Below are 24,872 nucleotides of genomic sequence, written 5' to 3' on the forward strand. Positions count from 1 at the left end.
TCTGTACATACTTTAATCTCACCTCCTCTTAGTGTGTATATTTGTTTATTTTTCATTTTCACAACAAATACTTTTGTTTTTATGTTTTTAAAATCATTTCACTCATGCTGTTTGTTTTTTTGTTTCAGTATTTGCACCAACAGACCGAGAACAATTCATGGTGATGTTAAAACTACAGGTAAATAAATCTGAGCTGATAGAGTGAGGACAGTGTGAAGGGTGTGTGTGTGTGTGTGTGTGTGTGTGTGTGTGTGTGTGTGTGTGTGTGTGTGTGTGTGTGTGTGTAAACTGGGACAGTCTGCTTCCTCATTCTCTGTTCTCCACTAAAACCAGTCTGACCCACGATGCCTTCAGGTGTCTGACTGAAACCAGGACTTTACAGCGTTCCCTCTGAAACTGAGGATCAGCTGTAACACTCAGCTAACACCAGAGCGCTGAGATTTCCTGCAGCGCCTGAACACAGCAGCAGCTTTTCTGGAAAGTCCCGACTCTTTACTTTCACTTCTCCATCAGCAGCCAATCAGAGACTGAGCTGCTGATGAGTCATCAGTCTCCAGGTGAAGCAGGTGGTTGGTGGACAGCAGCAGAGAGAGGACAGAGGTCGGGCTCAGCAGGTGCTGGTCTGACATGAGTCTGGGTCTGCTCCCAGTTTCTGTCTGGTAAAGGAACCACTGTAACGGTCTCTACTCATGGGGGCTCAGATGAGACCGGACTGAGTCTGGGGGGTACAGCGTAAAACCAGGATAAGGGGTAAACTGGGAAATATTGGTTATCCTGGATGAACTTAGCCTCAAGTCAGCTGCATGAAAGCAGGCCAAGTTTATCCTGGATCAGTTACCATGGCGATTTATTCTCTACAGCCTACTCCAGACCAGGCCAACAACCAGGACCAGACCAGTCCTGAGGTGGCTCTGCTGTCAGTACTGTGAGGAATGAGGGAGGTTTACAGCGTAGTTTTCTACACGTTACATCATTTAATCATCCTGCGTCCAAATGTTGTAACTGTAGTCAATTCATTTGCCGGTTCACTTTAAGTGTTATGTATTTGCCGAATTACGTAAAGACAAATAAACCAAAAATGCTTGAGCAAAAAAAAAAAACATGGAGCAAAGGTGAGCTCCAGGTGTCCCAGAGGAAGGTGAGAGGTGGAGGAAGAGTCAGAGAAACATCAGACCAGGAGTGAAACAGACTCTCAGCGTGAGGCTGGAGGAAGTGTCAGGACAAACTCAACAAAGAAGTAAAAACAAAAGTTAGTGTGTGTGTGTGTGTGTGTGTGTGTGTGTGTGTGTGTGTGTGTGTGTGTGTGTGTCATATGATCTCTGTTCAGTGGTTTGTTGTTTGGCTTCTTTTTCTCTGATCGTCATCACAAACTTGAACTCAGCGTCTAAAGAAAGTCCCCACTCCAAACTTTCACTTCCTGTTTGACCAGTCAGCAGCCAATCAGAGGCTGAGCTGCTGACGCATCATCAGTGACCAGGTAAAGCTTTCTGGAGATGAGACGCAGCAGAGGGAAGCTTTTACCGTTTTGATATAAACGCTGGCAGTTTGAGACTATGATTTGAGCTGTAAGGTCTTGGGAATCAACAGTATCAACCAGCTCTCTGATGGCAGTTGGTAAACAATGGTCACCATGGCAACACCTGGCTTCAGGTGGGCTCAGCAGACAGGCTTACATGATCAAACTTACACACAGGACACAAAGTATTACACTTTAACAGCATTTTAGAAATCAGACTTCCATTTTCCCCAAGTAACTTCATTATTTTCACAGTATTTTTTCTTTACTCTTAAATTGATTCCTTTTAATCTATAATCAATTCATTCATTCCTTTGATTAAACGTTTCATTTTTTCCATTCAAGAGTTCATGACAAGCTCATTCAGCATCCTGTATTCAGCAGTTTCGCCTGAGCTTTTCAGACAAATCTTCAGTCATTCTTCTTCAGCATTCTGCATTAGCAGTTCAGCACAAATTGCTTCAGTATCCTGCATTCATAGAGCAATTTCCTCAGAGACTGCTTTTCCAATTTTGAATTTTTTAAAAAAAAATTGTTCTGAGGTTTTAATCCCAGGGTCCAAACTTTTCTATAACAGTGGAGAGTGTGTGTTTGATTTTGTGGGTTAGCAGTCATGTGATCCCTGTTCAGCGTCTCTGTTCAGCGGTTTGTTGTTTGGCTTCTTTTTCTCTGATCGTCATCACAAACTTGAACTCAGCGTCTAAAGAAAGTCCCCACTCCAAACTTTCACTTCCTCATCAACCAGTCAGCAGCCAATCAGAGGCTGAGCTGCTGACGCATCATCAGTGACCAGGTAAAGCTTTCTGGAGATGAGACGCAGCAGAGGGAAGGAGCTCAGACGCCCCCTGTTGGTTCATTCAGGAACTGAAGACCTCTACCTGCTCTCTCCCAAACAGAAACTCAGATCTGTCTGTGGTGTTGTCATGGAGACTCCAACGTGACGTAAATTAATCTGATCCTGTCTGACCTGATCAGGAAGCTAAGAAATTACCCTTTCTGGAGCGGATAATCTCATTTTAAAGTCTGGATTAGGATCAGGCTGATATCTAGAAGAGACTTTTTCAACATCACAAAAACTCCTCACAGGAACTTTAACCTGTGAGTTAGTCTGTTTTTATTCTCCTAATCTCAGATTAACAGCTTCAGACAGGATGTGTGTTGGATGGAAACAGCCCATGCAGTGAGCTCCACTTCAGAGTCCTGTGTGTTTTTAATGCAGCGCTGCCTCAGGGCCTAAAGACCTCATCCATCCAGTCTTTGGTTTTGGTTCCTGTTGATCGTGAACATTGATTTCTCCTGATTCCATGAATCTTTTAAAATGTCCTTTAGATTAAATCCAGGTTTCAAATTGTTGTTTCAACTTTTGGTATTTATTCTTCCAGAGTGGGCTGAGGGGGAAACACAACCTGGAAACTCTTTGGAAAAACTGCTCTCTAAGCCACATATTTTGAGCTATTAAAACATATAAGTTATCAAAACGTAGGTAATCTTGTCCTGCTTCTAACTAAGTGATTTTTAAAGCAAAAGGATGGAGCACTTATACACAAAATGACCAACTGTGAGGAAAGGTAAAAGGGAATCACCCCATGTACGACAATATTAATTCCTGGGGGTCTTCCTCAGAGATCAGTGAAGGATCACTCATCTGTCTCTCGCTGTTATGACCACATTTATGGGTCTATAGACACGAAACTAACATGGACAGCTTCCTCAGGGTCTCAGGACTCTCACAGTCCAGTCGTTTTTTTTATCGCTTCTACCGTTTTGTTATAAACGCTGGCAGTTTAAGACTTTGATTTGAGCTGTAAGGTCTTGGGAATCAACAGTCTCCACCAGCTCTCTGATGACAGTTGGTAAACAATGGTCACCATGGCAACACCTGGTTTCAAAAGAGCTCAGCAGACAGGCTTACATGATCAAACTCACACACATGACACAAAGTATTACACTTTAACAGCATTTAAGAGATCAGACTTCCATTTCCCTAAGTCAGCTCATTATTTTCATCGTTGTTTTCTTCAATTTTAAATTGATTCCTTTTAATATTAAATTCATTCATCTATTTTCAACCTTTTATTTTCTTTCATCCAAGAGTTCCTGACAGGCTCATTCAGCATCCTGTTTACACTTTTCAGTCATTCTTCTTCAGTATTCTGCATTCATAGAGCAATTTCCTCAGAGACTGCTTTTCCAATTTTGAATTGTTTTTAAAACATTGTTCTGAGGGTTTTTAACTCAGGGTCCAAACTTTTCTAAAACAGTAGAGTGTGTGAGTGTTTGATCTTTTGGCCAGCGGTCATATGACCCCTGTTCAGCGTCTCTGTTCAGCGGTTTGTTGTTTGGCTTCTTTTTCTCTGATCGTCATCACAAACTTGAACTCAGCGTCTAAAGAAAGTCCCCACTCCAAACTTTCACTTCCTCTTCAACCAGTCAGCAGCCAATCAGAGGCTGAGCTGCTGACGCATCATCAGTGACCAGGTAAAGCTTTGTGGAGATGAGCCACAGCAGAGAGAAGGAGCTCAGACGCCCCCTGTTGGAGCTCATTGGAAGAGTTTTGACTTCATAAATGAAAACTTTAAAATTATTATTTTTAAATTTCTCTTTTGTAGTTTGACTTGATTGCACTGAAGAAGCAGCTGTGCCTTAGTTTAATGTCTAAGGTCTCAACAACACATTGTTTGTATTTACTACTTAGTGAGTGTCACAAAAAAAAAAAATGTTGGTCTCAGTAGATGACATCATGGTTTAGAGTAAAATGTGTTAAAAAATGTGATTAATAAGAAAAAGTGTCTATAATATCAACAGGGTGAATAAAAGGCTTCAGTTCAAGGCTCAGCCAATCAGAATTTAGCACCACTCTGGGTCATAGGTTGCTAGGCAGACAGCAGCCGTTTCAAACAAGCAGTTTGTGAAGGAGCTGAAGCGCCCCCTGCTGGCTGTTTTTCTATGATTACAGTGTAGATTAAACTTAATCAAAAAATGGACTTTATATTACATTTTAACTTTGAATACAACCTATCAGCTGATTTTAAACTCATAACAAGAATTAAAGTCACTGTAAAAGATTTTGTCTGTTTCAAAATCAAAACTTCTTTTAAAAAAAAAAAAACACAACTTTCTTTCTGTGAAATAATGACTTAAAAAAAATGTCAGACACATTATTATAGCAAAAGATATTTTATTTCAGCTTCATAAACACACTTTATCTTCATAACTTAAAGTGAGACCTGCTGCCCCCTTCTGGAGAGACTTTCTACCTGAGGCAGGAAAAATAAAATAACTTATTTTAAAACTGAATTTGTACAAAACTGATTTTTTTTGGTAAAAAAGGAATGCAGGTGAGCTGGGTCAGAGGATGTGCTGACAGGTGAGCTGTGGGGGCGGAGCCATCCTGGTGATGAAGTCTCGTTCTCCTCGGGTGAATCGTTTGGTGCCTGAAACACAAACAGGAAGTTGAGCGGCAGGCTAAGGAGGTGGTCTCTGTCACAGCTCCTATGGTCAGAGTGAGCCCTCTCCACGGTCAGAGTGAGCCCTCTCCACGGTCAGAGTGAGCCCTCTCCACGGTCAGAGTGAGCCCTCTCTACAGTCAGAGTGAGCCCTCTCCACGGTCAGAGTGAGCCCTCTCCACGGTCAGAGTGAGCCCTCTCCACGGTCAGAGTGAGCCCTCTCCACGGTCAGAGTGAGCCCTCTCTACAGTCAGAGGATCTTTGTTTGGCTCACCTTCTGCTCTCTGCCGGGTGTTTCTGCTGCAGCTGAGGGAGAGCTGACGACACACAACCTCACTGCTGCACACACACACCAGGTAGTGAAGGAGGGGGTCGTCAGGGTCACACACCTAAGACACACACATACATACACACACACACAGGTAAATACAAACACAGGTTATACAATGACCAGTTCACATGAAGTTATTGGGAGTTAGAAACAGGAAGTGATACTGACCAGGCTCCGCCCCCTGGGGAACACTCTGATGTGACCTCTGACCCTGACTGCTCTCTGAAGCCCCGCCCACTGAGAATCAGCCAATCCCAGCAGAGTGCAGACCAGCACACCTGAGAAGCTGACGTGAGCCTCACCTGTACCGTCATCAATCACCAGCCTGATCACACACACACACACACACACACACACACACACACACACACACACACACACACACACATTTTTATACATACAATATAACACACAGAGAAACACACACAGAGAAAATAACACACACACACATTAACATACACACAATAATACACACACACACACACACAGAAAAACACACACATTTACATACACACAATAATACACATACACACACACACACACAGAATGAGACACACACACACACAGAAACACACACACATTTACATACACACAATAATACACACGCACTCACACACGCAGAAAGGGACACACACACATACACACACTTACAAACCCACAATAATACACACACACAGAAACACATATACAAACGCACAACAATACACACACACAGAAAGAAACACACACAAACACACGCATTAACATACACACAATAATACACACACACACTCAGAAAGAAACACACACACACACTTTTTTTTACACCCTATAATACACACACACATTCACACACACACACACACACACATTTTTTACACACAAACAGAAACACACAGACACACACACACACAATTTTTTTACACAAATTAATACACACACACAAAAACACACACACACAGAAACACACACACAGAGAAAACACACACAGAAAGAAACACACATATACAGAAACACACACAAAAACACTGGTTCTTACTTAGCTTTAGAGTCAAACACTGACGAGGTCGAGTGACATTGAGAGCTGCTGCAGCACTGAGAGAGAGAGAGAGAGAGAGAGAGAGAGAGAGAGAGAGAGAGAGAGAGAGAGACTGTATGAATAAATGAGTGAAACACACACACACACACACACACACACACCTACACACACCTACACACCTACACACACACACACACACACACACACACACACACACACACACACACACACACACACACACATGGAGCACCTGTCTGTAGAGACTCCCACACAGCGAGCAGATCCACTGCAGCTGCAGGAACAGGAAACACACCACGTGACCTTTGACCCGGCCCACAGAGCACCTCTGCCTCCTGGAGGCGGCCCACTCACCCAGGTGCATCATGGGAGGAGGAGGAGGAGGCTGAGCGGAGCTGGAAGGAGACGGATCAACCAATCAGAGTTCATTTGAAGAGCGATACAACCACTTCCTGTTAGGAACAAACTGAAGCACTTCCTCTCCACGCCATGACATCATCACTAACGCCGGCTGACCTCAGAGAGGCACAGAGACACAGACGGATCATTCATCTCTGGACCATCAGGAGCTCACCTGGTTTCTCCCAGACTGAGGACGCTCACTGAGCTGACAGGTAACCCTCTGCAGTACACACCCCCTGACCTGCTCACACACACACACACACACACAGACAAAAAAAACCTTAGAGACATGTGTGTGTGGACTCATTCACATTTCATCAGTGTAGGCTTCAAACAGCATCACATGGAGTATCTGAGCTGTAGTTCAGCCTCCCTCCACCAGGTGGCGCTCTAACTCTGGTTAACATCTGCTGTCATCATGCTCTAAAGCTCTACTACCTGGATGTAAACAGTCACAGATGTTGGGTTTCTCAAAAGTTTTAGAGACCTTGTTTTTCCTGAACATCAGATGAAAACAGTTGATAAATGTCCTGATTAACCACCAGGGGGCAGCAGACAGTCATCAACCAGTGACTCCAGGTATTAACTGATTGTTTAAAAATGTGTGTGTGTGTGTGTGTGTATGTGTGTTTGTTACCTGGACACTCTCCTCTGAAAGGCTGACAGCAGCAGTCTGTTTCCAGGCAACATTCCGGCAGGGTAAGGGGCGTGGCCTAAGTCCAGGTAGACCTGAAGACTCGTTCCAGTTTCATCACAAACTGTGAGCCGCACACCTGCACACACACACACGCACACACACAGATTTAACTTTCCCAACCTCCTTTACTCTGAAAGAACTGCCGTTACCCTTTCACAATAAAAGCCTTCCTGTACCTGTGGGTCCAGAGCCGCTCGTCCTGTCGCTCAGACTGATCCTGTCAGAAACCAGAGCCTGAAAACACACCACATCAGAGCTGCACACACACACACGAACACACACACTTTCTTCAAACTGCTGTAAAGGGTTAAAGGCGAAAGGAAGCAGCAGACTAAGTGAGAATCAAAGTTTTCACCTGCAGCCGTCGATGACATCAGAGAGAGACAGGTAGGTGGGGGAGAGAGCCTGAGAGAGAGAGAGAGAGAGAGAGAGAGAGACAGTTGTTTCTTTGTGTAAGATGTTCACCTGTCTGTCTGTCTGTCTGTAGGTGAGTTTACTTGTCTGTAGCTCTGCAGCAGCAGTGGGCGTGTCAGAGTGTGAAACCTCCAATCAGATTGGACCTGAAGGGTGGAGCCTGTGTGAAGCTCTGCTTGGCTCCGCCCGGGAACAGAACAGCCAATGAGCACACTGCGATCCTAAAGGATGGACAGGTGGACCAATCAGCTGTCAGGACTCTGATGCAGCAGTTATGTATTTAACATGTGCCAGATCAGCTCAGGTGTGTGTACCTGTGTGTTTGGGGCGACCAGTCTATAGAAGCTTCCGGGCTGGAGGAGAGGGAACCATCGTGCAGACACACCTGAGAACACCAGCAGCACCTGCACAGGTAACAGCTCAGTCACTCAACAGGTGAGTCATCAGTCGTCATCACCTGTGAATATTTTCTTACCTTCTCCTTCCTCCCTGAGTCTGCCTCGCTCGCTGTCATTGGACCGTTCTTAGGGTCCCGCCCCCAGCTGACCCCTGCACCAATCACAGCAGCTCTGACAGAGAAGCTGAGGGTCAGCCCCGCCTCCCTGTCCTTTAATCCCACCCCCATGTTCCTCCAGGTCACGCCCTCCTTCTGCTCCATCCTTATCACCATGGAGACACAGGGACTGGGCCTGCAGCTGGCAGAGGTGGTCGCCCCGGTAACAGAGTGGGAGGAGTCTGCTGCTGCTTCCTTCTTCCTTTTCTTCGTCACTTCCTCTTCCTCTGTTCGTTCCCCTTTGGTGACATCACCTCCTGACTCCTCCCCTTTCTGTTGCAGGTGTGTTACCATGGCGACAGATGGACTCAGGATATGAACATGGTCCAGGGAGAACTGCAGGTACACCCTGTGAGAGAGACACACACCTGACCTCTGACCCTGTGTGTGTGTGTGTGTGTGTGTGTGTGTGTGTGTGTGTGTGTGTGTGTGTGCATGTACCTGCAGTTTCTGTGTGTGATGTACTTCTCCTGGTCCAGGTGTTGATGGGAGGGGAAACCTGATTGGAGGAACCTCTCTGTTACCATGGTGAAGTGCTTGATACACACCAGGCAGCCTGAAACACACACACACACACAAAGGTCAAAGGTCACCAGGTTCAGTGTGTGTGTGTGTGTGTGTGTGTGTGTGTGTGTGTGTGTGTGTGTGTGTGTGTGTGTTACCTATCCAGGCAGTGTTAAAGACAGCTGTTTGCCCCCCCTCCTCCTCCTGGCTGGTTTCCGTGACGACACAGCTGATGGCCCCTGTCCTGTCTCTGAGCTGCAGACTCTGGTCTGAAGTCTGTGTCGGGAGCTCCAGCACCCCTACCAGCAGCAGGGGGCGCTGTCTGTCAGACAGAGCGCAGCTCTTCAGATTGTTTCAGGACACACTGAGTTCACTGCTTTGCGTTTGTCAGATTGGGGGACACAGTTTACCTGAGTCCGAGTCCAGGCTCTGGGCTCTTCTGGAGGTCAGAGGTCAACTTCCTGCAGGACCAGGCCAGCGCAGAGTTAATCTGATCGCTGGTCAGACTGGGTCCATCGGGGGGCAGCAGAGAGCTCAGAGACACTGAGGACCAGCACTCAGACTGCAGAGACTCAGAGAGCTCTGAGACACTGATGTACTGACGGACGGCTGAGACCACACGGTACTGAGGAGACAGAGAGGACGCAGGTTCGTTTGATAGTTTGTATCCTGACAGTGTTGGAAATGATAGTGCATCTACCTGTGTCAGCGGACAGGTGTGAGGCTCGTCCAGCATCTCAGCGTAGATGTCCCTCCTTCCTCCTCCAGTCCGTCCCCACACCTCCACCATCAGCCTCCAGGACAGGACGCAGACACACTGCTGCTTCATCACGCTGGGGAGGAGGCTGCAGACAGACAGACAGGTAGACAGACAGACAGACGGACAGGTGGAGGTGTTTATCCTCAGATCTGATGACGTCTGAACTCACCTGTGTGAGAGCTGTGAGCTCAGGTGACAGGTCCACAGGTACTCAGACACGCCCACGTTTTTCTCCAGCAGTAACCGTGGCAACACTCCATCCCCAGGACAGGTGGAGACAGGTGATGACCCGCCAACCCTGCTGAAGGAGGTGACCCTGAGGGAGGAGCGCAGGCACATGCAAAGCATGCTGGGAGGGAAGTCAGGACAGGGCCGATACAGGAAGTGGACATGGTGGAGCTGTAGGGAGTCAGAGAACGCACCGTCACACCTGTGTCTGTCTCACCTGTGTCTGTCTCACCTGTGTCTGTCTCACCTGTGCCCTGTTTTACCTGTGCCCTGTCTCACCTGTCTTCCATCTCACCTGTCCCACCTGTGATCTGTTTCATCTGTGTCTGTCTCACCTGTCTCACCTCTGTCTGTCTCACCTGTGTTGGTCTTACCTGTGTCAGTCTCACCTGTTATCTGTCTCACCTGTCTCACCTGTGATGTGTCTCAACTGTTGTGTGTCTCACCTGTCTCACCTCTGTCGGTCGCACTTGTCTCACCTGTGCTGTGTCTCACCTGTCTGACCTGTCCCACCTGTCTCACCTGTGTCTATCTCACGTGAGATGTGTCTCACCTCCACAGAGTCTCCCACTCGCAGTTTCCTCCTCGGACCCGGCTGATAGGCCAGGCACAGCCCCACCTTCCTGTCGATCACGTAGAGCCCCGCCCCCTCACTCACCACCTCCGTCACCGTGCCCTATCAGAGAAAAGGGGCGGTGCTTACCACACAGGTAACCCCCATCAGCCAATCAGAGCCCATTGCGTCCTGTGTTACCTGGTAACTGATAACTCTGGACTGCTTCACTCTGACACCTGATTGGAGAATGCTCCTTCCAGGCTCCGCCTCTTTACAGGTGTCACCGCCATCTTCGCCGTGTGACATCATCTCTAACGAGGGCGTGTCTGACTCTGTGTCACTGTGTGTGTTCTCTTGTGTGTGTGTGTAGTCTGTGTGTATCTCTGACCGCTCAGTCACACACAGGATGCTGTTTCCTCTCCAGCCTCGTAGGACACACACGCGCAGAGCTGTCACACACACACTCTGACCGACACACACACACTGAGACCACCACAGCCTGCTGCTGTCCTGAGCGAGAAGACGAGAGACAGAGAGAAGACTTCAGCAACCACAGAGGAGGAAACACTGACCCCACACAGACGGGGTTTCCCACCTTGACGAGCAGGGGCAGACTGTGAGAGCCGTCCGTCAGCCAGAAACAGAAGAAGGACGTTCCTGAAACCACCAGCAGAGGGCAGACTGAAGCCACCGTACCCCAGACAGACAGACGCTGTCCACGCGTCCTGAGAGACAGACAGGTAGCTGTGAGACACATGCTTCTCCCACTCACACAGTCCTGCCCCAGAGGTCAAAGGTCAGGTGTTCACCTCTTTTTCATCAACCCCAGGGCCTGTCTGACTCCAACTGCTCCACTAAGCCCCGCCCCTTCCCCAGGACCAGCAGCCAATCCCTGCTCAGGAGCAGGATGTAACAGAACTGGAGAACCAATCAGCTCCACATGGCCTTCACTGTGGGTCCCATCCTGCCCCAGGGCATTGTGGGGGATGTAGTTCCATTGAGGGAGGAAGACGAGGTGATTCAGCCACAGAAGAGAGGGAGACAGGCACTGCAGAGAGTGAGACAGGTAGATAGTGAACAGAGTCCCTGAACGCATCACTCAGCAGGTGTAAACCTCCACCTTACCTCAAACCTCACGCTGCCACTGGCGTCCGTCAGCCTCCAGTCTCCTGCCTGCCCCTCTCTTAGCCAGCCAATCAGGAGCAGGTTGACCCGGGGCAGAGCCCGCTGGCCCGGCAGGGCAAGCTCCGCCTCCTTTTCCCATGCTCGCTGCTGATTGGTGCTCCAGGACAGGTTACTGACACAGGCCAGGTGCTGCTTGGAGAGCAGCTCGGAGACAGAGATGAGCCTGGGGTCAAAGGTCACATCAGTCACTGATGGTGTTAGACACACAGGCGCTCACAGACAGCAAAACAGTAACTGTTAACACACCTGTAGCTCACAGGTAAGCTGTGTGTGACTGTCATGTTCTGTATCTCCTTCACCACACGCACACACAGCTCGTCTGGACACACACTTCCTCCTGAACACACAGTCGCATGTTACAAAAACACACAGATCTGACAGGTGCTAACAACACTCATCAGTCTGATTGGCTGACAAACCTGAAGGGGCGGGGCCAGAAGAGAGGAGAGGATGAACATGTTCAGTGATGAAGGTGAGAATCCTCTCTAACCAGACAGTCTCCTGCAGACAGACGGTTGGTTAAACCTCAAACAAACCTGAGACTAAAATTAGGAATAAAAACTACTCCATTTTAACCTCTATCAACACAACTTGTTGTTTTCTTGAATATTAATATAAAGCATATGGAGAGATGATAGGAGGTAAGAATTACAGATTTCCCATTAGCATTTTCTTAACCTAAATTTAAAAACACTTGTCCTCATAATAACATGTCTTTTTAATTAAATAATAATTTAATTTAACATGTTTGAAAAGCATTTTAATCACAAGCGTTGTAACACAGGGCTGAAAGAAAGGTCTTAACAAAACATTTGTCTTTTTATATTAATATTAAACTACTATTTTTTCTTCTTTGACTACTTTTTTGTAAAATGTCCATCGAAGAATCTCGAAATTGATGTAGCCTACTCATGTACTGAACGAGTCACATAAATCAGACCAGTTAAATGTCATTAAATCCCATTAGAAAGTTTCTTTAAGCTAACCCAGCTAACTTTGAAAAGATAACCCAGTAAATCTTTGAGTATTCTTAATTTACTCCGTCACGTATCAGTTCCTGGGTCTTACGGGTTAAGATTAAAACAAAATTAACATTATAAACATATAGCTTCATGCTCAGTGTGGTTATCGGTACTGACGGCCTCTCCGCCGGGCTTCAGCTGCTCCAACACCCGCTGTCCCGGCTCCATGTCCGGCTTCCGCTGCTCGCGGGTTGAACGAAGATCAAAACATTTATAAATCTCATTAAATCAAACCGACTGTCCTCAGTGGTCCAAAAAGTTGACGGTATAAACAGATAAACAGTCTGCGCGGATGTTTATGAGCCGCTCCCGCAAATCGACTTCAAACCACCCAGCTTCCTGCTGAACTACGGTGTCCGCCGAGGCTCTCAAAACACGAGGAGGTTACAGGACAAGTACCGGACGCCACCTAGCGGAGGAAAATAACACTTCTCAAACCGTTGGCGATAAAGAAGAGGAAACTTTTCAACTCTAAGTCTGCTGTTAGCAACATTTAACTGGTTCATTTTATGTATATTGAATTATCAGTGAGATACGTGGTGAAGTTTCAACCAAATTAATATTTAAGATGCTCAAAACAGAGGTTGGTGCTGTTCATGTTTCCATCTTTAGACTTCAAAATAATTTATTATTGAAGCATTGAGAAGGCTTAATGAATCGAAATACAACTCAATAACTGCAGGCCCAACCAGCAGACACATTAACCAACCTCATCCCAGATTATAATAAGGGCATGTGAACACAAGAACAATTCATTCATATATGTATCAAAGTAAATAATGAAATTATAATGAAATTAATAAAACACATAAAAACACATTCAAATCACAAATGTTAACAATCAGAATAAAACAGCATTTTTCTTTAGAAATGGTCAAAGCACTTCACAATGATTGCAGATTGAAAGCAGCTAAGGATATGGACTATTTCATTGTCTTTAGTCTCAGAGCTCAGTGGTCTGCTCACCTTTAGAGACAAACCTGGATCTCTGGACGTCCAGCAGAGCTGCATCCACTAACCTGAGGGCACACCTGTGAAAATGAGGGGACATTGCTATGGAGTAAGAAAATTAAAGTTTATAATAACAGTCAAAAGATCATATTGTGTACCCACAGTATAAACTGATAAACTGTTCATGTGGCTGAGCTCTCTTTGTTCTTTTGTTTTTAATGCAGCAGGTTTTATATTTTTCCTTTAAAAAGAAAACCACTGTAGTGCGTGTGATGTGATGATGCACACACACACACACACACACACACACACACACACACACACACACACACACACACACACACACAATGACAGAGCTCTGCCACACACACACACACACACAATGACAGAGCTCTGCAAACAGACTGTTTTCATTTAAATATGTATTCTGAAGATAGAAATATGTTTCAGGTAAGTCTAATTATTTCTATTTTTATTGTTTCCCTTTCTTCATCAGGAAGACTCATTCAGTTAAACATCTTTTTTTCTTCAAATATACAATAAAAACCATTACAGTCTCCATCTTCATCCCTCTTCTTGCTGCTCTAAGTCGCTCCTCCTCCATCCCCTCACTGATTGGCTGCTTGATTTGACAAACACCAGCTCTGACCAATAAGACGCAGTAAAACGCATTGGCTCCGCCCTGTTGTGAGTGTAGAATTCCCGCCCTCTTGGAGTTGCTGGGTGGGCGGGGCAGTGCAGCAGCGAGCCCTGACCTGCGTGCCTGAGAACCAATCAGACTCAGGAATCCCAGCGAGCACCGCCCACGATGACAGGCCTCGTTCCCGCCCTCTGAATAGAGATAACCAACGGGGGCGTTGCTGGGGGGCGGTGCCGCGCTGGAGCTCGACCCAGTTTGAAAGTGAACCAACGTCTCCAGTCCGAGCTTCAGCCCCCAAACAACAACAAGAACCCCAAAAACCCGAGAACCGATCCGGAGTCTGCTTCAGCCCGCACCCGGCCCTCCTGACGAGTGAGTACCAGCCCTCCATCCTCCATGGCGGACCCGGTCTAGATTTCCGTTATTTCTCTGAAAATGAGCTGGCCCCTGTGTGCCGGTGGGTTTTTTTTCCTCGCGTGAAGAATCGTCATGAAAAGACCCGAGCATGAGGCAGAAAAAGGGATAAAATGGCCGCTGGAGGAATCTTTATGCCTGTTTGTTTCTCTGTGAGAGTGCACGCGGGGGACTGTTAGGGACGTGTTGTTGTAAACACGTAACGCCCATTATGAGGCATGAATGTCAGGCAATAGCCGCGTCCTGTCCATACAACGCTGACCTCTCCTGGAGATAGACGGAGCCCTGCGTTGAAAATGCGTAGCTGTTATGCTGTCCCCTTGTTTCCATTGCAGAGTGGCCCGTTCGGGGAGAAATCAGAAACATGTTTCAGAAATAAAAACCCCCGTTATAACGGTTGCATTTCATCGTGTTCTGTGACGTCACCATGGGTATAAGGGTGTTTTTTCCCTGCCTGTTAGACCGTTAGCATGCCGCTAGCAGAGGGGGATGGGGCGGCTAGCTCTGCAGAGGGCGGGAAGCAAATGGAGTCCCATTGTTCTGTCTGTTAGCCCGTTAGCTGTTAGCACGGCTAGTGCTAACTGCAGCAGTGATCACATCCACGGAGAAACACGGCTAGCTGAGCATTTCTTCACCTCCGTGGCTCTCTGAGCTCCATCTCCAGCGGAGCACGGGGGCTGGCTCCGACGGGATGTCCCGGCACAGGGACCGGCCGTTGGAGGCTCCAGCACGGGTCTGCGGGCCTCCAGCCCCCCGACAGAGAAAATGGATCCCCACTTTGTTCTCTTTGTTATTCAGCATCAGGCTGAGAGCAGAGAGGAGCCGTTTATTAAAGCATGAACCAGAGACACACCGGCTCACTGTGTGACAGGACACCTCCAGTGTTACTCTGACGGGATATATAAAAACCGTTACTCTAAAAAAATATATAAAATAAAATAATTTAAAAAATCAGACATCACATGTTAAAGAGTCATTCCACCCAAATGTCTTCAAAGATTTTCATTTAAATGATTTAATGGTTAATCAATAATGAATTATTCAAATTTTGCCTTTATTAATGATTTTCTGTGTGGCAGCTGTTACCCCACATCTCTGATCCTCCTGTCACCTGAGTGCCAAGGTATCTTTGGGTTCAAAGGTGTTAAAATGACACTTGTCGTATGAAATAGTGATTGTTGATAATTAATCCTTAATTTTCACTCTGCTAATGAACCATTTTATACTGCTCATCTCTGACCCATCATTTCACCAAAACAACCAGAAATGAAACAGAACAGGATAATGAAGAGTGTCATGGAAATGTAGTGAGGATGATGTGTTATTTAATTAATGACACTTTCCTCGTCTTTTTATCTGGACCTGTCTGTCTTTCTCTCAGGCCGCCAGTATGATGCGCAAAGACGTGAACAAGCCGAAAGGGAAGACGTCGGCGTACGCCTTCTTTGTGCAGACGTGTCGAGAGGAACACAGGAAGAAGAACCCCGAGCAGTCCGTCAACTTCGCCGAGTTCTCCAAGAAGTGCTCCGAGAGGTGGAAGGTGAGACTAACAGGATGTTATGGAGCCTGTGGTGTCCAGGTGATCTCAGATCAGACTGAGAGCCTCTGGGATCATGTGCTGTGTGTGTGTGTTTGTTCCAGGCTCTGTCAGCCAGCGACAAGAAATGTTTCGAGGACATGGCGAAGGCCGACAAGGTGCGTTACAACCGAGAGATGAGAGACTACGTCCCCCCTAAGGGCTTTGGAAAGAGGGGCCGCAAGAGGAAAGACCCCAACGCCCCCAAAAGACCCCCGTAAGTCCCAAACACACCACAGGAAGATACCTGGGACTGCCTAAAGTCTACCTGCTCTTTTCTTTACTGTCCAAATAAGATCACCTTCCACGCTGTTGTGAACACTAGCTTAAGTAACTTGTAGAAAAAGCGAAACATGTATAAAATAAAGTCACAGGAACACTTTTTATTAAACAACTGTTGCATAAATACCACACATGTAGAGAGGAAGAGCTGGAAAGTTGAAACATCACTCAGCAAAAAGTCGTTTTAGGCGCTGAAATGTAAAGTCTGTACCACCAAACTCTAAAACAGAGCAGCCTTTATATTAATGCAGAGTTTAAACATCCAAAACATATCGCCTCAAGTAAAACAAGGGATGCACTGATCCTTTGTTAATTAATAACCTGTATGCCCTGCTGTGGGATAAGACAGGTAATTAATGGAATTACTAAAGGTAATTTTTATTTAAACTATAAAATATTTAAATGTTTTCCAGCAGTTTGGAAAAAAACAAAGCTTCTGACTGTGGAGAAACTACTTTTCAGTTGTAAACTTTTATTTCCTGTAGATTGTTAATGCAGCGAAAACAATGAAAGTGCATCAAAGGAAACAATGCAAATCAAGCAGCCAAGAGCACTGGTAAAAAAAAATAAGGCATAGAGCTGGTTGCTTGAATCAGACCAATACCTGACACTATGATTAATATCGAAGCATCTGTTATAAAAACATGCTGAGATAATAAAGACAGCCCTCATCTTTCCCTGCTCTAAAGCTTCATGAACAGCCTCATTAAATAGATAAAGATAGATAAAATACTTTATTAATCCCTGAAGGGAAATTAATGTAGTTTGGGCTCATCTTCCAAAGACTAAAGAATTTAATGCAATAAAATAATGATGAATGATAAAATAAAAATGTAATAAAATGTTTCTGTTTTTAAACGAGACATCCTGAAAAAGATGAGCTGCACACAGCTCTGTGAAAATCACACACTGCAGTTTGCACGTCAGGCCAGTAGATGGCAGTATAACACTGTAACTAAACAAACTGAAGAACACTTCACACCTCAATGTTTAGGTGACATCACTTTTTCACTTAGTTCGGCCTAATCCAGCTCATTTCAGAAACTTCAGAGCACTCCAGAAGCCTCCCACACTGTTGCTAGGCCTTTAAGTTACATTTGGACGAGTACGAAAGATTGCTGTAAACTTTTTGTTTATTGTGCTCCTGAACAATCCACCAATCTGTGACATCACAAATCTTCTGACCCTCTAGCTTAAACCTTGTGTTACTGGACGGGATCACTCGGTCACAGAAACATTTCCCAGGTTGTAGTTGAGGAGTGAGTTTAGGAGTAACGTCCAACTTCGAAACTTTAGATTTGTGTTTAAAATCTGAAAAAACTGGGGTGTCATCAGGCAAAAAAACAGCTTTAATCGTAAGTAGTAGATCCTGTTTTCAGAATTAATGGAGGTGAAGAAATAAGTTCATGATTTAAAAACAAACTGATGCTAACTCTCATTAAACGCTCCTCCTCTCCTGATTGGTTGTTTTCTTGTCATCATGAAACGCTGACTCTTTCTAATCATCTGCTAAAACTTCACCACATTAACCCTGTATGTGTGTGTGTGTGTGTGTAGGTCTGCGTTCTTCGTGTTCTGCAGTGAGTACCGTCCCAGTGTGAAGCAGCAGCACCCCGGCCTGTCTATAGGAGACTGTGCAAAGAAACTCGGCGAGATGTGGAGCAAACTGTCCCAGAGCGAGAAACAACCGTACGAAGAGAAGGCGCAGAAACTACGAGAGAAATACGACAAGGTGCGTCACACACACACACACACACACAGGGGCAGAGGGTGTGTGTTTGTGGGTGTGGATTTAACTCCCTGTCCGTCTTTCAGGAGATGGTGGCGTACCGTGGCGGCGGCACATACGCCAGAAACCCCGGCTCCTCAGCTCAGGGCGGGGAGGAGGAGGAGGAAGAGGAGGGAGAGGATGAAGACGAGGACGAAGATGAGGACGAGTAGACTGGGACGATCCTGAGAGAGAGATTGAAGAATGAGTGAGTGAGTGAGGCAGGTGTGTGTGTGTGTGTGTGTGTGTGTTTCAGAGCTCAGGCAGGTGAGACGGGGGCGGAGCCTCACTGCAGGTTAGAGAAAGGGACAAACTACACTAAGCTCACACAGGTGTGCTGTCACACTTCCTGCTGCAGCTGACTTTAGGTAAAGAAGGACACGGACAGGTGAGCTCACCTGGCAACCAATCAGGTTGTTATCTCCATGGTAACGGTTGTTGCCGTGGAGACGTTACCAGACGTCACCTGCAGCTCAGGTGAGGTTGTGTGACATCACAGGTGTCAGACCATCAGAGAGTCAACACGATAACCCATCGACCAATCAGCAGCCTGACAGAGCGACAGAGGCCGCTCTGAAGCTCACACACCACCACAGAGTGTGTGTGTGCGTGCGAGTGTGTGTGTATGTGTGTTTTGTGTGTTGGAGGTCATCAGATGTTAACCTGTCCCGCGATCGAGGACAGACCCCACCCACCCCTCACTGTTACCATGGTTACCCCTGCACCCTCCCTCCCCAAGCCCAGCGTGTTTCCATGGAGACGTGGCCCCGCCCTCTTCCTGTGGTTGTTTTTTTATTTTTACTGAAGTTTGATCGGTTTGTTCTTGTTCACTGTCAGAGTAGAAACTTCAACTTTTATAATAAAACCAACACCTGAGGAAAACACACCTGTGTGTCTGACTCTGTCTGCCACACACACACACACACACACACACACACACACACACACACACACACTGAAACCTGTGTGATAAAAAAAATATACATGACTCTGAAGTGGAGCTCACTGCATGATGCTGTTAATCTGAGATTAGGAGAATCAAAACAGGTTTAAATTGAATGTGACTTATATCAGACTGTGAGGGTTTGTCCCCTCTGGGCTCCTGTAGATCCTGGAAGGAGTGAACAGGTAGAGCTCTACAGTACCTGAATGAACCAACAGGGGGCGTCTGAGCTCCTTCGCTCTGCTGCAGCTCATCACCAGAAAGCTTTACCTGGTCACTGATGATGCGTCAGCAGCTCAGCCTCTGATTGGCTGCTGACTGGTTGAACAGGAAGTGAAAGTTTGGAGTGGGGACTTTCTTTAGACGCTGAGTTCAAGTTTGTGATGACGATCAGAGAAAAAGAAGCCGAACAACAAACCGCTGAACAGAGACGCTGAACAGAGATCACATGACTGCTAACCCACAAAATCAAAACTCACACACACTCCACTGTTATAGAAAAGTTTGGACCCTGAGATCAAAACCTCAGAGCAATGCTTTAAAAACAATTCAAAATTGGAAAAGCAATTTCTGTGGAAATTGTTCATGAATGCAAAATACTGAAGCAACTTGTGCTGAACTGCTAATGCAGAATACTGAAGAAGAATGACTGAAAATTTGTCTGAAGAGCTTGGGCAAAACTGTTGAATAGAGGATGCTGAATGAGCCTGTCATGAACTCTTGGATAAACAAAAATAAAAGGCTGTATCACAGGAATGGATTAATGAATTTAAGATTAAAACGAATTAATCTTAAATTGAAGAAAACAATGATGAAAATAATCAGCTGACCTAGGGAAAACAGAAGTCTGATCTCTAAAATGCTGTTAAAGTGTAATACTTTGTGTCCTGTGTGTGAGTTTTTTTTTACCATGTAAGCCTGTCAGCTGAGCCCACCTGAAGCCAGGTGTTGCCATGGTGACCATTGTTTACCAACTGCCATCAGAGAGCTGGTGTAGACTGTTGATTCCCAATACCTTACAGCTGAAATCATCGTCTTAGACTGCCAGCATTTATAACAAAACGGTAGAAGTGATCAAAAAAACAACTGGACCGTGAGAGTCCTGAGACCCTGAGGAAGCTGTCCATGTTAGTTTCGTGTCTATAGACCCATAAATGTGGTCATGACGGCGAGAGACAGATGAGTGATCCTTCACTGATCTCTGAGGAAGACCCTCAGGAATTAATATTGTCGTACATGGGGTGATTTTATTGTACCTTTCCTCACAGTTGGTCATTTTGTGTATAAGTGCTCCATCCTTTTGCTTCAAAAATCACTTTTTCAGAAGCAGGACAAGATTACCTACGTTTTGATAACTTAGATGTCTTAATATCTTAAAATATGTGGCCATGGGAGCAGTTTTTCTAAAGAGTTTCCAGGTTTTGTTTCCCCCTCAGCCCACTCTGGAAGAATAAATACCAAAAGTTGAAACTACAATTTGAAACCTGGATTTAATCTACAGGACATTTTTAAAAGATTCATGGAAGCAGGAGAAATCAATGTTCACGATGAACAGGAAGCAAAACCAAAGACTGGATGGACGAGGTCTTCAGGCCCTGAGGCAGCGCTGCATTAAAAACACAAAAGACTCTGAAGTGGAGCTCACTGCATGGGCTGTTTCCATCCAACACACATCCTGTCTGAAGCTGTTAATCTGAGATTAGGAGAATAAAAACAGACTAACTCACAGGTTAAAGTTCCTGTGAGGAGTTTTTGGTGATGTTGAAAAAGTCTCTTCTAGATATCAGCCTGATCCTAATCCAGACTTTAAAATGAGATTATCAGCTCCAGTAAAGGTAATTTCTTAGCTTCCTGATCAGGTCGGACAGGATCAGATTAATTTACGTCACGTTGGAGTCTCCATGACAACACCACAGACAGATCTGAGTTTCTGTTTGGGAGAGAGCAGGAAGAGATCTTCAGTTTCTGAATGAACCAACAGGGGGCGTCTGAGCTCCTTCTCTCTGCTGCGTCTCATCTCCATAAAGCTCTACCTGGTCACTGATGATGCGTCAGCAGCTCAGCCTCTGATTGGCTGCTGACTGGTTGAACAGGAAATGAAAGTTTGGAGTGGGGACTTTCTTTAGACGCTGAGTTCAAGTTTGTGATGACGATCAGAGAAAAAGGAGCCAAACAACAAACTGCTGAACAGAGACGCTGAACAGGGATCACATGACACACACACACACACACACACACACACACACACACACACACACACACACACACACACACACACACACACACACACAAACTGACTTTTGTTTTTACTTCTTTGTTTGGTTTGTCCTGACGCTTCCTCCAGCCTCACGCTGAGAGTCTGTTTCACTCCTGGTCTGATGTTTCTCTGACTCTTCCTCCACCTCTCACCTTCCTCTGGCACACCTGGAGCTCACCTTTGCTCCATGTTTTTTTTTGCTCAACCATTTTTTCTATTTGTCTTTACGTATTTCGGCAAATACATAACACTTAAAGTGAACCGGCAAATGAATTGACTACAGTTATAACATTTGGACGCAGGATGATTAAATGATGTAACGTGTAGAAAACTACGCTGTAAACCTCCCTCGTTCCTCACAGTACTGACAGCAGAGCCACCTCAGGACTAGTCTGGTCCTGGTTGTTGGCCTGGTCTGGAGTAGGCTGTAGAGAATAAATCGCCATGGTAACTGATCCAGGATAGCCAATATTCAGGGGCGTAGCTACAATTAGGCAAACACAGGCAGTTGCCTGGGGCCCCAAGATTCCCAGGGGCCCCCAAAGCATCTCTTAAAAACTGATTTATGAAGTTCTCTTCAGTTGAAAGCATTTCTTTTTTCTAAATCTTACTTCACATGCTTCAAAATCCATCAAAGGCTTAATCTGTAATGATGGTTTTGGCTCCTCCCCCTCCCTTCTTATTCAATGGGCTATTCCATGTTACAACACATCTGAACATTTGATTCAGGAAGAAAGTGGTAAAAACACTTTTTCACATTTTTTTCTTATTTTCAACCAAGTGGGAAATAAAACCAATGTTGCTCTGAGATCTGAGATAAACATATCAGACTTTTAGGATTTGAAGGACTTTATCTAGCCCAGGAAACAGGATCATTTTCTCTAAATCAAACTTTTGGAGTTGGTGATAAACATTATTGTACAAAATCTCTCTTTTGGAAACATAACTCACTGGACAGGGGGTCAAATAAAAATACATTCACTTTAAAATAATAGTACCAAAAAGTATGGTAACTGTAAATATCACCTCTTTCAGTAGATTTTTTTCCAGTTTGATGTTGTGCTTGATATTTACATATTTTTTCTTTACTAAATTATTTTTTTCAATATTAACCTACTGTAATGTTTTTCACTTCATCCTTTCTTGTTTGTTACTGTTACTCTGTAAATTCCCCACTGTGGGACAAATAAGCTGTCAGTTGACCATAAAAGATTTCAAATCCAGGACAAAGTGGACTAAATGATGGATTCACTTTTTTCTAAATCAAACTAAAGTACAGAACTTGAGGAAATGCATTTAGTTGTGTTAAGTTAGCATGAACAAGATTAGCACTGTGTCATGCCTTGATTCTGGGAAAGAGACAGTGGACCCAGGGAAGGCCAGTCTAGCTCTGAGGAAGAGGAGTTACAAGGACATGGAGGGCCCCATGGACTGGGTTTGTCTTGGGCCCCCAAACCACTAAATACGCCCCTGTCAATATTTCCCAGTTTAATCCCTTATCCTGGTTTTACGCTGTACCCCCCAGACTCAGCCCGGTCTCATCTGAGCCCCCAAGAGGAGCAGACCCAGACTCATGTCAGACCAGCACCTGCTGAGCCCGACCTCTGTCCTCTCTCTGCTGCTGTCCACTAACCACCTGCTTCACCTGGAGACTGATGACTCATCAGCAGCTCAGTCTCTGATTGGCTGCTGATGGAGAAGTGAAAGTAAAGAGTCGGGACTTTCCAGAGAAGCTGCTGCTGTGTTCAGGCGCTGCAGGAAATCTCAGCGCTCTGGTGTTAGCTGAGTGTTAAAGCTGATCCTCAGTTTCAGAGGGAACGCTGTAAAGTCCTGGTTTCAGTCAGACACCTGAAGGCATCGTGGGTCAGACTGGTTTTAGTGGAGAACAGAGAATGAAGAAACAGACTGTCCCAGTTTACACACACACACACACACACACACACACACACACACACACACACACACACACACACACACCCTTCACACTGTCTTCACGCTATCAGCTCAGATTTATTTCCCTGTAGTTTTAACTTCACCATGAATTGGTCTCAGTTTGTTGGTGCAAACAGTGAAACAAAAAACAAACAGCATGAGTGAAATGATTTTAAAAACATAAAAACAAAATTATTTGTTGTGAAAATGAAAAATAAACAAATAAACACACTAAGAGGAGGTGAGATTAAAATATGTACAGACTGTTTCAGATGATAGGAGTTAGAAAGATCTGCTCTGTAGTTGAAGTCACTGCATTCTGATCAAATCTTTTATTTACAAGAAGTTTTTTAAACTTTGGAGCAAATCTTCAGCCTTCAGCCTCGTCTCTTTTTCATAATCGTTGTATTTGGATGGATCACTACTTTGTTTGGCTCATTGTTGGTCATGGACACCAAACTTTTTGTGGCTTCAGTGATATTTTTACTACTTTTTCTCCTGTGTTTGTCTGGAGATCCTACATGTAACCATGGCTGCATTGTTTACATGTGAAAATCAGCTGTTAGCAGCCTGTAGCATGTCAATGCTAACTGGTGCAAGGCCGGATGTTTCCAACAAGGTGAGGGGGAGGAGGTGAGGACGACGTGCTGGTTCTCAGGTGTGAGCTAAGAAGTGACGACATGGACCTGTCCTTCCATCCATCGTTATTGGGAACGCAAGATCTATCTCCAATAAGATGGACGAGCTAGCTGTGCTACCCCAGCAACAGAGGGAATACCAGAAGGCAGAGTAGCATCATGCTATTCACAGACATGGCTAACAGAGCTAACAGCAGACACCAAGGCCACATGTGAAGAGCTTCACCTGCTGTGAGCAGACAGGATCCAGGAGACAGAGACTGAACAGACTGCTGAAGAAGCTCAGTCCTGGACCCTGTGGAGGTGGAGGCTGGCTGACTGGACAATGATGGACAAGCTGTCAGCATCTATTTTCTTATGGAGCTTTTTACACTTTCTATACACTTTCTTACTTTGTTTTCTTGATTTCTGCTGCGACTCCTCCTGAATTTCCCCTCAGGGATAAATAAAGTATTTTCTAGTCTATTCTTTTTCTATTCTATCAAAAACTTTAACTATGCTTTAAAAAAAAATAAAAATAAAATCTCTTTAAGGTTTTTGCAAAGACTTTATTTTGAAAGTCCTTCAAAGTTAGAGCTTACCTTTTATTTTTTAATTCTCCTAAAGTTAGATCAAACCTTTTTTTTGAAAGTCTTCTAAGGTTAGATCTTTTATTTTGAAAGTCTTCTAAGGTTAGATCTTTTATTTTGAAAGTCTCCATGAGGAGAACCTGGATGTGGATCCGGCTGATCTGCAGCTCTCTCTGTTTCCTGGTCTTCATGTGGAGCAGCAGCAGCAGTCGGTCTTTACCCGGTCACTGATGACATCACAGGATCTGATTG

General features: G+C 45.3%; 2 protein-coding genes across 4 annotated transcripts; one reads left to right on the top strand and one right to left on the bottom strand.

The window, feature by feature from the left end:
• Nucleotides 1-4,705: 4,705 nt before the first annotated feature.
• On the bottom strand, nucleotides 4,706-14,371 carry ctc1 (CTS telomere maintenance complex component 1). 3 transcript variants are annotated; one of them, XM_074698976.1, is made up of 27 exons: nucleotides 14,155-14,371; nucleotides 13,617-13,681; nucleotides 12,768-13,059; nucleotides 12,048-12,129; nucleotides 11,875-11,965; nucleotides 11,569-11,791; nucleotides 11,253-11,491; nucleotides 11,039-11,168; nucleotides 10,642-10,953; nucleotides 10,441-10,563; nucleotides 9,829-10,058; nucleotides 9,600-9,744; nucleotides 9,310-9,524; nucleotides 9,058-9,221; nucleotides 8,837-8,951; nucleotides 8,318-8,744; nucleotides 8,157-8,246; nucleotides 7,926-8,063; nucleotides 7,784-7,833; nucleotides 7,605-7,684; nucleotides 7,369-7,504; nucleotides 6,904-6,972; nucleotides 6,562-6,724; nucleotides 6,312-6,367; nucleotides 5,462-5,618; nucleotides 5,237-5,351; nucleotides 4,706-4,950 (listed from the first exon to the last, which is right to left on the bottom strand). In XM_074698976.1, the coding sequence occupies exons 3-27, from the start codon at nucleotides 12,816-12,818 to the stop codon at nucleotides 4,865-4,867; spliced, it is 3,687 nt and encodes a 1,228-aa protein (XP_074555077.1). In that variant the 5' UTR covers nucleotides 12,819-13,059; nucleotides 13,617-13,681; nucleotides 14,155-14,371; the 3' UTR covers nucleotides 4,706-4,864. The 3 variants fall into 3 exon arrangements, with proteins under 3 accessions (XP_074555077.1, XP_074555074.1, XP_074555076.1); XM_074698973.1 differs by lacking the exons at nucleotides 4,706-4,950; nucleotides 5,237-5,351; nucleotides 6,312-6,367 and having other exon boundaries at nucleotides 5,469-5,618; XM_074698975.1 differs by lacking the exons at nucleotides 4,706-4,950; nucleotides 5,237-5,351; nucleotides 6,312-6,367 and having other exon boundaries at nucleotides 5,485-5,618; nucleotides 6,582-6,724.
• Nucleotides 14,372-14,472: 101 nt separating this feature from the next.
• On the top strand, nucleotides 14,473-19,153 carry hmgb2b (high mobility group box 2b). Its single transcript, XM_074699059.1, has 5 exons — nucleotides 14,473-14,613; nucleotides 16,037-16,195; nucleotides 16,297-16,448; nucleotides 18,071-18,245; nucleotides 18,329-19,153. Exons 2-5 carry the CDS (start codon nucleotides 16,046-16,048, stop codon nucleotides 18,452-18,454), a joined length of 603 nt encoding a protein of 200 aa, XP_074555160.1. The 5' UTR covers nucleotides 14,473-14,613; nucleotides 16,037-16,045; the 3' UTR covers nucleotides 18,455-19,153.
• Nucleotides 19,154-24,872: the final 5,719 nt, after the last annotated feature.

Source organism: Halichoeres trimaculatus, unplaced genomic scaffold (assembly GCF_033239565.1).
Source record: "Halichoeres trimaculatus isolate MK-OKI-2021-1 unplaced genomic scaffold, fHalTri1.1 fHalTri1_scaffold_22, whole genome shotgun sequence".
Lineage (NCBI taxonomy): Eukaryota > Metazoa > Chordata > Actinopteri > Labriformes > Labridae > Halichoeres > Halichoeres trimaculatus.

What these genes read in the sequence shown, in the direction of transcription:
- ctc1 (XM_074698976.1), bottom strand. Translation starts at nt 12,818, where the DNA reads ATGGAGCCGGGACAGCGGGTGTTGGAGCAGCTGAAGCCCGGCGGAGAG. An exon ending in ACACCTGTCCGCTGACACAG is followed by an intron (nt 9,525 to 9,599) that starts GTAGATGCACTA and finishes CTGTCTCCTCAG; the next exon opens with TACCGTGTGGTCTCAGCCGT. An exon ending in GAGCCTGGACTCGGACTCAG is followed by an intron (nt 9,222 to 9,309) that starts GTAAACTGTGTC and finishes TCTGTCTGACAG; the next exon opens with ACAGCGCCCCCTGCTGCTGG.
- hmgb2b (XM_074699059.1), top strand. Translation starts at nt 16,046, where the DNA reads ATGATGCGCAAAGACGTGAACAAGCCGAAAGGGAAGACGTCGGCGTAC. An exon ending in AGTGCTCCGAGAGGTGGAAG is followed by an intron (nt 16,196 to 16,296) that starts GTGAGACTAACA and finishes TGTTTGTTCCAG; the next exon opens with GCTCTGTCAGCCAGCGACAA. An exon ending in TACGAGAGAAATACGACAAG is followed by an intron (nt 18,246 to 18,328) that starts GTGCGTCACACA and finishes TCCGTCTTTCAG; the next exon opens with GAGATGGTGGCGTACCGTGG.